A 13,238-nucleotide genomic window follows, 5' to 3' on the forward strand; every position below is an offset into this window, starting at 1 on the left:
TGTCCGAATGCATGTCGTCATGTCTAGTCTGTAACGTCTGTGCAAACAAAATTAATGCATGTCGTCATGTATAGTCTGTAACGTCTGTGCAAACAAAATGTAACATAACATGCTGAAAATGTTGTTTTGCTTTGCTGCATGGTGCTGCTAATTCCATATCTTATACCAGACCTCTGGTCGTAAATCAGACTGCATAGACCACACAGTAATTACCTGCACAGACAAAGACCATCCAACAAATCATCGTTGTCTTTGTACCGGTACTCTGCACAGTGACAAAGTTGAATCTAATCTAATCTGCTCTGTCTTTAACAGGAACAGACCTCACCATCTTCTGATTCCGACACCATGCCATCCACTTCATCTTCTGAGTCATCCTCTGTGTCCCCCCAGCCACCAACCTCGCCTGTACGGCCATTCTCTTTGTCTACTCAACCACCACCTGTGCCTGCTGTGTGTAGCCCACCATCTTCAATCCTTGCCGAGTCACCTGTGTCCAGAGTGGGGTCTAAACGGAAGAGGAACCAGGATGACTGGCTAATAAAGCAGATGACGCAGCTGGACGAACGCCGCATGGACCTTCAAGAAAAGCTGGTGCAGGACACCAGCGACGAGTGTAGCCGATTTGGCCAGACAGTGGCTGATCTCCTGCGAAGAGTGCCAGAGGGGCGCAGGGCTGATGTTATGTTTAATGTTCACAAGATGTTGTATGAGAGCAGAGAGCAAGACTGAACATTTGCATCCTCGTACTGATTCAGTGCACTTTTGTAAATATTTGTAAATGGTTATTTTTTGTTTATTACTCTTATATTTTTTTTATTGTACTTAAATAGAACTTAATGTTTACAAGATGTTGTATGAGAGCAAGACTGAACATTTGCACCTTCGTACTGATTCAGTGCACTTTTTTAACTATTTGTAAATAGTTAATTTTCTTAGACAATGTTTTATATTACAGTTAACTTATATTGTGTTTTATATTGTGTGTTTCTTGTGCCTATTACTCTTATATTTTTTTATTGTACTTAAACTTTTGCCCTTTGTTCTTGGCACTTTTTTACTCATTGCACATTAATAAATTACCGTTTGTTTTGAAAAAAAGTTTGTTGTTTATTTACAATACAATGTTCAGTTACCTTCAAAGCCTTCAAGTGTTCACAAGATGTTGTATGAGACTGAACATATAATTATCAACACCCTCGTGCTGATAATTATAATACACTTATAAAGATAGTAAATAAAGAATTAGTAAAACTAAAAATATATAAAATAATTTTTAAAAATAAAAATAAAAAGGTCATGATGTTTGGTAATTATAAAGAAAATAAAGAAATATTATTAAGTATTGATGGTGTTGCTTTAGAAATAGTATCAAATTAAATTCTTGGGAACAACTATTGATAGTAAATTAAGCTGGAAACCACACATCAGATACATACAAGGTAAAGAATCTGTAAGTATTTCTATAATTAATAAAGACCAAATGTCTTGGAATATAATGCACTATATATATTGTATTGTTCACTGGTTTTGCCCTATTTAACTTATTGTATAGAAATTTGGGGCAATAATTATAAAAGTTCACTACATACCGTCTTCTTACTCCAAAAACGAGGAGTTAGAATTATGGTGGGATATTTTGATCACACAAACATATTTCTGCAATCTAAAATTTTAAAACTTTTTGATCTAGTTGATTTTTTTACTGCTCAATTCTTGTATAAAGCCCACAAAAATATCTGCATATGCATATGTATGTATATGGGTGATAAACTGATTTTTTTTTTTTATTGTTAATATATGTATATATTTATATATTCTTTTTTTCTTTTCTTTTTTTTTGCTCGAAATAAACTTAAATCAATCAATCAATCAATAAATCAACGTTTGTTTTGAAAAAAAGTTTGTTGTTTATTTACAATACAATGTTCACGGTTACATCATGGATATACAGTAATTAACCAAGTCTGCCACGGGACACTACATTATCCTGCCATGGCACAGTTCCATGTGGAGACTGAAAAAAATCCTTCAAGTCATTCCGAACAGCTATGGCAGCTCGGGTGGAACGGGCCCTGGACATCCGTGTTGGTTCTATGGGGACAAAGTTTGTGTCGTCTGCCACCATTCTTCGCCACTCTCCAGGCTGCACAGTCCCTTCAGAGTCACAGTCTGGAAAATGTGGTGGTACATATCGGCTCTCTGGGGTGTTCACGTCGTCTGTGTAAGTGAGGTAGTTGTGCAGGACAACACACGCTTTAACAACACTCACAGCTTTGTCTGGATGGAACTCAATTGGTCTTCCCAGAATTCTCCACCGTGCAGCCATGATCCCAAAGGCATTTTCAATCACCCGCCTTGCTCTGGAGTGGCGGTAATTGTAGATTTCCTTGTCCCTGGTCATGTTCCCCCCTGTTTCAGAAAACACAGAGTATTAATCACTGTACCACAATCATAGGCATAACAAACACGTTATGAAGACACAATGCAGGCCTACTATGTTTTAATTAATTTCATTTACATACCTGGAAAGGGACGCATGAGATTGCAGTGTAGGGGGAAGGCAGCATCAGCAACGATAACGTGAGGGATTTGGACTCTGGTCCCAGGCAGTTCAGTTGGTTGGGGCAGATTCAACTGGTGGTCCAGCAGCATCGACCCAAATCTACTCGCTTTGAAAACGCCACCATCGCTTTCCCGTCCATATCCTCCCACGTCCACCATCGTGAACCGATACCTGGCATCACAGGTTGCCATGAGAACAATGGAGTGATTCCCCTTGTAATTAAAATAGTCACTCCCAGCGTTTGGTGGTGCCTTGACGTTAACATGTTTCCCGTCGAGGCTTCCAACGCAGTTTGGGAAGTTCCAAAGTCGCCAGAAATCTGAAGCAATAGCTTCCCACTGGCTGGTTGAAGGGCAGGGCAAAAATTCGGGCTGCAGCGCAGTCCACAACGCTTTGCAGACCTCCGATACTATGCGGGACACCGTGGTCGCACCCATTTTGTAGCCCAACCCGGTGATCTGTTCGTTTGCACCTGAAGATAAAATCTTTAAAGTCACTGCCAGTCTCTGAGCGAGGTCAATAGGCATACTGTGTGTACTCTGATGCTGTATTAACGGGTTTAAACGATGAACAAGATCGTCAAATCGACCTTTCGACATCCGAAAATACTTAAAGTGCATTTTTTCGTCCAAGTCCCTCAGCGGTCGAACAACCGTAACAAATTCGCCATTCCTTTCCCTGTCTTTGTGCACTGGTCGTACAGACCACCTTCGCTGATGTCTTCTTTTTCTTCTGCGATTAAACATTTGCAATAAAATCATTTGTTGTTCAACGTCGATTAGCTCCAGCTGCAACAACACTCTGGGCCCTATTTTAACGATCTGAAACGCAAGTGTCAAAGCGCAAAGCGCAAGTAACTTTGTGGGCGGGTCTTGGCGCTGTTGCTATTTTCCCAGCGGGATAAATGACTCTTGCGCCAGGCGCAAATCTAAAATGGGTTGGTCTGAAGTAGCTTCATTATTCATAGGTGTGGTTTGGGCGTAACGTGAAATAAACCAATCAGAGCTTCATCTCACATTCCCTTTAAGAGCAGGCGCGCTTGTTCTAAAGCGGATTCCTATTATAACGGTGGATTTGCCAGACGCACGCGAGGAGCGGTTCACAGCCGAGGAGAGCAACGCTCTCGTCAGGGACGTTGGGGATGGAGAAACCCACCCAAATTAACTTCGGTTAAAAAGGCGTATGATAATTTGGGTAAATGTGTAAGCTAGATGTATGCTTTTATAATAAATTGTATATCTATCTATCTATCTATCTATCTATCTATCTATCGTAATAATGTATAATTTGCAAAAATTAAAACTGCTGCTTCTGTGTAGATGAGAGAATCAAAGTGTATGCGCGTTGTGCACACGCTACATTGATTATGGCCAAGCATGCGCCCTTAAAATAGCATATGACTAACATGCGCAACGCGCGACTGACTTTAAACCAATTTTTCCTGGTTAGTGGCGCAACTGTTTTCTAAACCTGCAAAATAGCATGAAGGAACGTTTGCGCTGGAACACGCCTCCTTTTTTGCGCTGAACCGCCCAGGGAGCGCAAGTTCATTCCCTAGTTTAGCGACGTGCTTCTGTGGAGGAAAAAACGCGCTTTGCGCGGGTGCAAAATAGGAATAATACATGCGTCGGTGTACAAAGTCAATTGCGCTGGGTGCAAGATAGGGCCCTCTCTCTCTTTCGCTCGCCATTGTCGGAAATGAAAAAGCGGAACCGGCGCACGGAGCCAAAACAAACTAGCAAAGAGATTCGCGAGCCACACCCCCCCTAGCGTTCTGGCGGTGAAATGCACCGCGATGCAACACAACCCGACGCAGAACCATAAAACGGCCACGACGCCGTCGAGTTGACGCAGAAGCATAAAACAGGCTTTAGACCAAAACAAGAGAGTGAAAGCAGTTCGCCATCAAAGCGCCCTGCCCGGCTTTTGGGAAGTCAATGTCACCAAAGAAGTGTGTTTTTGGTTGCCAGGGCAAGACAACCCTGCACAGATTCCCAAAGAACCCAGCGTTAAGGAACCCGTGGATGGAGTTTGTTTTCCTGAGCATAAACGGAGTTGTGTAGACTTTTTGTTCCCTGCATTTCGACGATGATTGTTTTATAAACAAAGCCCAGATCGTCTAATGCTTAAGGATCGAGCAGTCGCAATAAAGGTTCGCGGTCGTGCGTTGGAACCGGACGGTGAGTAACTGTTGAACAAATAATGTCTCTGTGTGTTGTCACTAGCTCGGCGCATTAGCACAGCTAAGCTTCGCCCACAGGGCCCGCCCCCAGCCGCTCGGTTTTTTCCAGAAAGACTCGGTACACCCTATCTTTCTTTGATTCATATAATAAAACAAAAGACTTTTTTGAGATATGAAGGATGCAATATTACTCTATAGGTACTCAAGATTAACAGGAGATTGAGTGAAAATGAGCATTTCACCCCCCCTTTAATGATTTTTAAGGCATTGTTCTTCAGGCTCAGAGGGTTAACTCTATTGGCCTGTGACTAGTGCGCCGGCTACACGCTGTAGGCTAATAGAGATGAGAAACGAAACCCCCATAACCAACTGAGCAAATAGTATGATGATTTAACATCGTTTGATAATCGACTTAGTCAAATCCTCCATACTCCTTGTACATGTGGAGTCATTTGGACAATGGATGAATAATGGACATGTATTAGCTGAACTGAGCCTGAAACACACACGAGTAAATGAAAACATCAGCCTTGAAAAGTGTTGTTGGAAGTTGGTAAATAAAGTATAAAGCTATAAATTTATAGCTTTATAGCTAGAAATATAGCTAGAATTTATAGCTAGAAATCACTTCTAGTAAACGACTTAATAACCACAAACAACCTGGATTTTATGCTTCTAACTGAAACCTGGCTTGAAGACAGCTGCAGTGCAACAGTCCTCAATGAAGCAGCCCCTCCTAACTTTACTTTTATGAGTGTCTGCAGAGCTGTTAAGAGAGGTGGGGGTCTAGCCGCTCTTTTTAAAGATATCTATCAATGTAAGCAAATATCACTTGGGAATTACTTGTCTTTCGAATATCTGGGTATTGTGTTAAAAGGTGCTCCACGCATTTTACTTATCATTATTTACAGGCCTCCAAAATACTCTCCAGCCTTTGCTGAGGACTTTACAGAACTGTTATCAGCAATTACCTCAGAGTTTGACTGTTTTGTCATTGCTGGAGATTTTAACATCCACATCGATAGTGCAGAAAACAACATGGCTAAAGAAATCAAAAGTGTTTTAAAAACTTTTGATCTGACTCAGCATGTACATGGACCCACACACAATCGTGGACACACTCTAGATTTACTCATCAGTAAGGGTCTAAACATTTCATCGATTGTTATTAAGGATGTAGCACTGTCTGATCATTTCTGTATTTTCTTTGATATATTGATCTCTCCTGCCACTGAAGCTAGATCTGTGTCTGTCAAGAAGAGATGCTTAAATGAGAACACTAGTGTACTATTTATGAAGGCCATATCTTTAACACCAAGCATATGTGCAGACTCTGTTGATTTTCTCCTTGATTCTTTTAACTCAAAAGTTAAAAGTGTAATTGATGATATTGCTCCTGTTAAAGTCAGGAAGAAGAATGGCAGACAAAAAGCACCTTGGAGAAACTCAACAGCAGTGCAAAATATGAAAAGACAATGCAGAAAAGCAGAGCGCATGTGGCGGAAGACAAAACTTGTAGTCCATTATAACATCTACAAAGACAGCCTTCATGCTTTTAATAGGGAACTAGGCAAAGCTAGACAGACTTTCTTCTCAAATATTATAAACAGTAATTTAAACAACACACGCACTCTTTTTGCTACTGTAGAGAGACTGACAAACCCCCCAAGCCAGATTCCCAGTGAAATGCTCTCAGACAACAAGTGCAGTGAGTTTGCTTCTTTCTTCTCTGAGAAAATCAATAATATCAGAAAGGTGATCAGCACATCCTTGAGTTGCCCTGGGGTCAGACAGATCAAACCGCCTGAGAAAGTAGTTACTATGTCTGATTTCAAAGAAATTGATGGCAAAATTTTGGAAGAAACTGTACAGCACCTTAAAACATCAACCTGCGCTCTTGACACACTTCCCACATCATTTTTCAAAAGTGTGTTAAACAGTTTAGAAGCGGATCTCCTAGAAGTGGTAAATGCCTCACTTCTCTCTGGGAGTTTTCCAAACTCCCTGAAAACTGCAGTTGTCAAGCCCCTCCTGAAAAAGAGCAATCTGGATAAGACCATATTAAGCAACTATAGACCGATCTCAAATCTTCCTTTCATAGGCAAGATCATTGAAAAAGTTGTCTTCAATCAGCTGAACAAATTCCTATGCTCGAATGGATACTTTGACAATTTTCAATCTGGTTTCCGACCGCACCACAGCACAGAGACAGCGCTCATAAAGATAATAAATGATATTCGCTTAAATACTGATTCAGGCAAATTATCGGTGCTGGTACTACTCGACCTCAGTGCTGCATTTGACACTGTCGATCATAACATACTTCTTGACAGGCTGGAAAACTGGGTGGGGCTTTCTGGGATAGTCCTAAAATGGTTCAGGTCATACTTAGATGGGAGAGGTTATTATGTGAGTATAGGAGACCATAAGTCTGAGTCAACATTCATGACATGCGGAGTCCCTCAAGGCTCAATTCTTGCGCCACTCCTGTTCAACCTGTATATGCTCCCAATGAGCCAAATAATGAGAAAGAACCAAATTGCTTACCACAGCTATGCAGACGACACACAGCTCTACTTAGCCCTATCGCCTAACGATTACAGCCCCATTGACTCCCTGTGCCAATGCATTGATGAAGTCAACAGTTGGATGTGTCAAAACTTTCTTCAGTTAAACAAAGACAAAACTGAAGTCATTGCGTTTGGAAACAAAGATGAAGTTCTCAAGGTGAACGCATACCTTCACTCTAGGGGTCAAACAACTAAACATCAAGTCAGGAATCTTGGTGTGACACTAGAGTCAGACCTTAGTTTCAGTAGTCATGTCAAAGCAATAACTAAATCAGCATACTATCATCTGAAAAATATTGCAAGAATTAGATGCTTTGTTTCCAGACAAGACTTAGAGAAACTTGTGCATGCTTTCATCACCAGCAGGGTGGATTACTGTAATGGACTCCTCACTGGCCTTCCCAAAAAGACCATAAGACAGTTGCAGCTCATACAGAACGCTGCCGCCAGGATTCTGAGCAGAACCAGAAAATATGAACATATCACACCAGTCCTCAGGTCTTTACACTGGCTCCCAGTTAAATTTAGGATTGATTTTAAAGTATTATTACTAGTATATAAATCATTCAATGGCCTTGGACCTCAATACATTGCAGATATGCTCACTGAATATAAACCCAACAGATCACTCAGATCACTAGGATCATATCAGCTAGAAATACCAAGGGTTCACTCTAAGCATGGCGAGTCTGCTTTTAGCTATTATGCCAGCCGCAGCTGGAACCAGCTTCCAGAGGAGATCAGATGTGCTCCTACAGTAGTCACTTTCAAATCCAGACTCAAAACACATCTGTTTAGCTATGCATTTACTGAATGAGCACTGTGCCAATGCTCGTCCGACTATCTGTACTGTATTTTATTTTTTATTTCTCTAAACTGTTTTAATTATTCTTATTTCTTTTTATTATTTTAATTTCTTCTATGTAAAGCACTTTGAATTGCCATTGTGTATGAAATGTGCTATATAAATAAACTTGCCTTGCCTTGCCTTGCCTTGCCTAAATTTTCTCATGAACATTTACTCATGTCCACTATGCTTAGTCGCAGTAACCTTAGGTAAAGGCTACATCTCTTAATACGCATCTCTGCTGCTGTATGCTATTTTACTCCTGCATCAAATGTGAGAATGTAAAACACCTTTCTTAAACAAATAAGGCATGTTTGATTTTTCGTAGAATAAGCAACGGTTAATATTTAAATATGAATGCCCATCCTGGTTCTGGAACCCAGAAAAGTTCCCAGAATTTAGTGATGGTGCTTAATGCAGATGCTGAATAGCAGTGTCCACCAAGAGAATAGAAATGTACCGCAAACATTTAGATTTACGAGTCATTATTTTACAATATTTGGAATAGAACTCAAATATTTGAACTGAAATTCTATTATATCAGGGCTTGAAAATTTTAAAATCTCTGGTAGCCCTTCGGGCAGACACTCTTCATATTTTGGTAGCCCGAACTTAATTTTACTATCCCAAATAAAAAGACTATTTTTAATGTATAAAATTGGTTAGGTGTAAAAACATCAATCAGAAACTTTTTCAAAACACAAATATCCACAATTGGATATAAAATAAAATCAGAATCATCAATACAAATATGCATCTGGCTCTAACTGAACTGAAATGTGTGTGAACAGTATGAATCATGAATCCGTCTGTGTCAGATTCTGAATCAGAGATATCAACAGAAGAGAAAATGCCACTCGATGTTGAGGGCATAGCGACTCCATCAGCGTTCTCCTCCTGTTCATCAGTCTCCACTTCTCTGCTCTTGTTTCAGATGTCTTGAACCTGTTCCAGAAACATCCAGGAACTAACTTCCTTGTCAGAGCAAAAATATTCAACCGTTTACCCATTCAAAAACCAAACCATTTTCTTTAGGAGAGAAACATTATTTTTTTAACTTTGACAATTTTAGACTTTTTTCAAGTTTGTGTATGGTTTATAAAATCTTAAATGATCTGACTTTGTTCAATTTCGCTCTGAAAATTATGTGAGATATACCAGATTATCATCCGTGAGTGAGTGACTGATTTTTGTGGCCCTGATATGTGTATATGTTTTTATTGTATGTGAACACACAGGTATTGTCTGTAATTTTATGTTAGTGTTGACCTATCTGAGGACTACGGATGAAAATTAGCCTTTGGCTAAATCCGGTACAATGCATGAAATGGAAACATTTGTGTTAAAAAATTGTACATGGTCCCTTTATAAATAAATAAAAAATAAAATAAATTTATGGAGAGTTGCATGAGATCATTCAGTGTTTCAGACTAGAGAAGTATGATATGATGTTTTCACTCAGTTCATGCAGGAAAATCCTCTCTCACAGATATGGCTGTCGATGGACTTAGTGTCAGCATTAATTTCACCAACAACAACATATGAGAGAGGTGTTCTGGATTCTCAGTGAGGAAATCTTTGTACAAGCAATCTAGCTTGCAACCCCAGTGCTCTGAAAGCCACATTTTAAGATCACAATGTTCTCCACTGCGCACGCAATCTCTGTCACTAACAATAAATTAAGTGAGAACGGCACTGCTTTACAAGGGGTGGAAGCACCAGTTGTCTTCCCCAAACGTCAGAACTTGCAGTTGGATGGAGAAATAATGACTCTTTGAGGCTTTGACACTTTTCTCTGATTGTTCTGGTACAAAATTCTAAGCATCAAGAGTTTTGAAAACAGTGTCGCCTTGTGGCAGATCAGATCTATAGCAGCCATAAAGCAGAGCGCACAGCGCTGTTGTTTTAAAGCCTGACAATGCTAAGTGTTAATTTACTGATGGAATAATTCACATATTGAAGTGTAGCAATCAATAATAATAATAATAATAATAATAATAAATCCAGACTTTATTGAGGCAATTAAATGGTGCTCTAATTATTTTATGCTGTTTATATAGCAGAATTTATGATGGTCATGTCACCTTTATTTATGTAGGCCTAGTGCTTTTTACAATACAGATTTTTTGTTGTTGTTTCAAAGCAGCTTTACAGTGATAGTGTGTTAGCACATGGATTCAAACATTCTGACACGCAAAGTAAAGCATTCATGTGAAAGTGGAGCTTACATTTTTATTGATCATACATTTCTCTTAAAGGTCCCACTGCATGAAAATGTCATTTTATGAGGTTTTTTAACTTTAATATGAGTTCCCCTAGTCTGCCGTCCCCCAGTGGCTAGACGTTTTGATGGGTGTAAACCAAGCCCTGGGTATTTTTAATAAAATGAAAGCTCAGATGGGCGAATCTAGAAATCTTCCCCTTATGTTGTCATAAGGGGAAAGGTTACCTCCCCTTTCTCTACTTTTTTATTTTATTTTTATTTTTATTGCAAATTGAAAGATACATACATTAACAGTGAGAAGAGGAAAAAAAATATAATAATAAAACAAGGGGGGTATACGGACATCAAAAGAGATTGAGATAGGCTACACAAACCAATACCATATTACAGTTTGTCAATATAACTCGTTAAAGGTTCTTTACAACAGACTCAAGGATATTATTTGTTTTAGAAACCTTCTAAAACAAATAAAAAAGGGACTTTATATCAGAGGAGAATATTGTAAAATCAGGATTACAATGAATGGTTCTGGCTTTGTGAAGATGAAACTTGCCCAGAAGACAAAGTAATAATACCGTATAATTAAGATTAACATCGTTAGAATGAAAATCTGACAAAAAAAATGATAGACTCTGATATTTGTACCAATTTGCTACAACAGCAAAAAACTAACAAGGTAACATCTGACCAAAAAGACTTAGAAAATGGGCACTGATAAAATAAATGTAGGAGATTCTTCTTCAATATTGCAAAAGGAACATAAAGAAGATACATTCTCAGAAAACCTGCTCAAAAATAGATTACAAGGGTAATATCTATGAACAATTTTGAAATGGAGTTCTTTAATTTTATTAGGGATAAAAAGCTTGTGAGAAAATGCCCATAAGTTAATCAAATCAGAGTTTGGATAACAGATACTCCATTTAGATTGTGCTTTAGGAAGGGTTCTTGGAGTTGAAGAATGAGCATTTCTAATAAATGCTCATTATAAATGCTCAACTCCAGGAGAGGAAAATCAAGTCTCGCATTCTCTACCCCGCAAAACTCATGCTGTTTCTGCAAGATGGAAAGACTAAAATTTTTGAAAACCCTCGAAAAGCAGCTGAGGGATTAAAGGACTTTGGCGTAACGATGGAAGTTCCAAGAAAAGAGCCGGATTGGGACTCAGCGCTGCGGGCTGTAGGATGGCAGTCCCCCCACAGTAGGAGCAAACATGCTCCTGCTGGGGAAAACAACCAGCGTTGAATCTCTTCGACTTTCCTTGGTCAGTTATGAAAACGAAAAGACACATAATGAATACGGTATGTGTAGATTACATTGTGGCAAGCGCTAATTTGTATAAATGAGTGCAATGTCCGCAGTGTGTGAACATATCCCTACACAAGCTGAAAATTCAGAAGGATGTGTCTATGACTATGATGAACTGGACTCGGAGTCAAATTTATTTCCAAACATAAATGATACATGTAAATATTACACAGACGCAGAATTTACTAGTAATATAGAAACGGCTGGTTCATTTTCTCTTATTCATTTGAATTGTAGAAGCCTGTATTCAAATTTTGGTAAAATACATGATTATTTGAACACATTACAAAATAAATTTACTGTTATAGCTTTGTCTGAGACTTGGTTAACGGATGAGAAAGGTGTGGAATTTCATTTTGAGGGTTATGAATTATTTTTTGTTAATCGGATTAATAAGAGAGGAGGCGGGGTTGCTCTATATGTTAGTAGTGATCTGAAATGCAAAACAATTGAGTGTATGACTACTGCAACAGAAGATTTAATGGAATGTTTAACTGTTGAGATCGAAATGAAGAAAATATTGTTGTCACATGCATATATAGAACTCCAGGATCTAGTATTACAGCATTTAATAACAAGCTGGAGCAATTATTAGTTGGGTTGAATGAAAATAAAGTGTCTATAATTTGTGGGGATTTCAATATAAATCTTTTGAATGTGTCAAATCATACTAGTAGTTTAGATTTTCTAGATTTAATGTACAGTAGAGGCCTTTATCCTACTATTACTAAGCCTAGCCGAATAACTTCCAGTTGTGCCACGTTAATTGATAATATTTTTGTAAATATATTTGAAAAAACGGTCAAAAGTGGTCTTTTGATAAATGATACAACGGATCATTTACCGATATTTGTAACTCACTTCTGTGAAGTAAAAACAAATAAAGAAAAGTATAGTAAAGTTATTAGGTTAAGAACTGAGGAAAGATTAAATAGATTTAGGGATGATCTAATGAAAGAACACTGGGACAATGTTTATAGTACAAATAATGTAAATAAGGCATATGAATTATTTTTGAAAAAGTATTTATGGTTATATAATAATAATTGCCCAATAAAAATATTGAATGATAAAGCAAGAAATAATAATAAACCTTGGTTAACGAAAGGTATATTGAAATCGTGTAAAAAGAAGAATAAGCTTTATCGGGACTTTGTAAAATATCGGACGGTAAATGCAGAAAATAAATATAAAGCTTACAAAAATAAGTTGACTACTATAATGAGACGTGCAAAGAAAGATTATTATATAAACTTGTTGATGGAAAACAAAAGTAATATCAAAAATATGTGGAAAGTCTTAATGGAGGTTATAGGCAGTAAAATGAATTATAGTCAGCCATTATATATAATGAATGAACAGAATGTCGAGATACGTGGTGAAAAAATGGCTGATGAATTTAATTCATTTTTTGTTAATGTTGGTCCAAATCTTGCCAAAACTATACCATTACATAATAAAAGCTGGATAGGTGAAAGCAGAGTCATGCAATCCATTTTTTTTTTGACGAAGTTAGTGAGAGTGAAATTATTTCCACTGTC

At 38.2% G+C, this 13,238-nt stretch overlaps 3 protein-coding genes across 3 annotated transcripts in view; 1 reads left to right on the plus strand and 2 right to left on the minus strand.

Moving 5' to 3' along the window:
* Window positions 1-13,238, plus strand: part of LOC307156321 (immunoglobulin superfamily member 1-like) — a gene marked incomplete at its 5' end in the record, with an annotated part of 516,462 nt that overhangs the window by 118,621 nt on the left and 384,603 nt on the right. The window lies entirely within an intron of this gene.
* LOC307155385 (basement membrane-specific heparan sulfate proteoglycan core protein-like) overlaps window positions 1-13,238 on the minus strand; it is a 225,705-nt gene that overhangs the window by 11,348 nt on the left and 201,119 nt on the right. The window lies entirely within an intron of this gene.
* Window positions 1,895-4,437, minus strand: LOC307155397 (putative nuclease HARBI1). Its single transcript, XM_079865997.1, has 2 exons — window positions 2,526-4,437; window positions 1,895-2,412 (listed from the first exon to the last, which is right to left on the minus strand). Exons 1-2 carry the CDS (start codon window positions 3,325-3,327, stop codon window positions 1,958-1,960), a joined length of 1,257 nt encoding a protein of 418 aa, XP_079722123.1. The 5' UTR covers window positions 3,328-4,437; the 3' UTR covers window positions 1,895-1,957.

This window comes from Squalius cephalus, assembly GCF_949319135.1.
Source record: "Squalius cephalus genome assembly, chromosome: 3".
In the NCBI taxonomy this organism is placed as follows: Eukaryota; Metazoa; Chordata; class Actinopteri; order Cypriniformes; family Leuciscidae; genus Squalius; species Squalius cephalus.

Bases quoted from the DNA above. Each gene is read 5' to 3' on its own strand.
- LOC307155397 (XM_079865997.1), bottom strand. From the start codon at position 3,327: ATGATTTTATTGCAAATGTTTAATCGCAGAAGAAAAAGAAGACATCAG. The intron at 2,413-2,525 runs GTATGTAAATGA...TTTCTGAAACAG, and splicing joins TCTCATGCGTCCCTTTCCAG to GGGGGAACATGACCAGGGAC.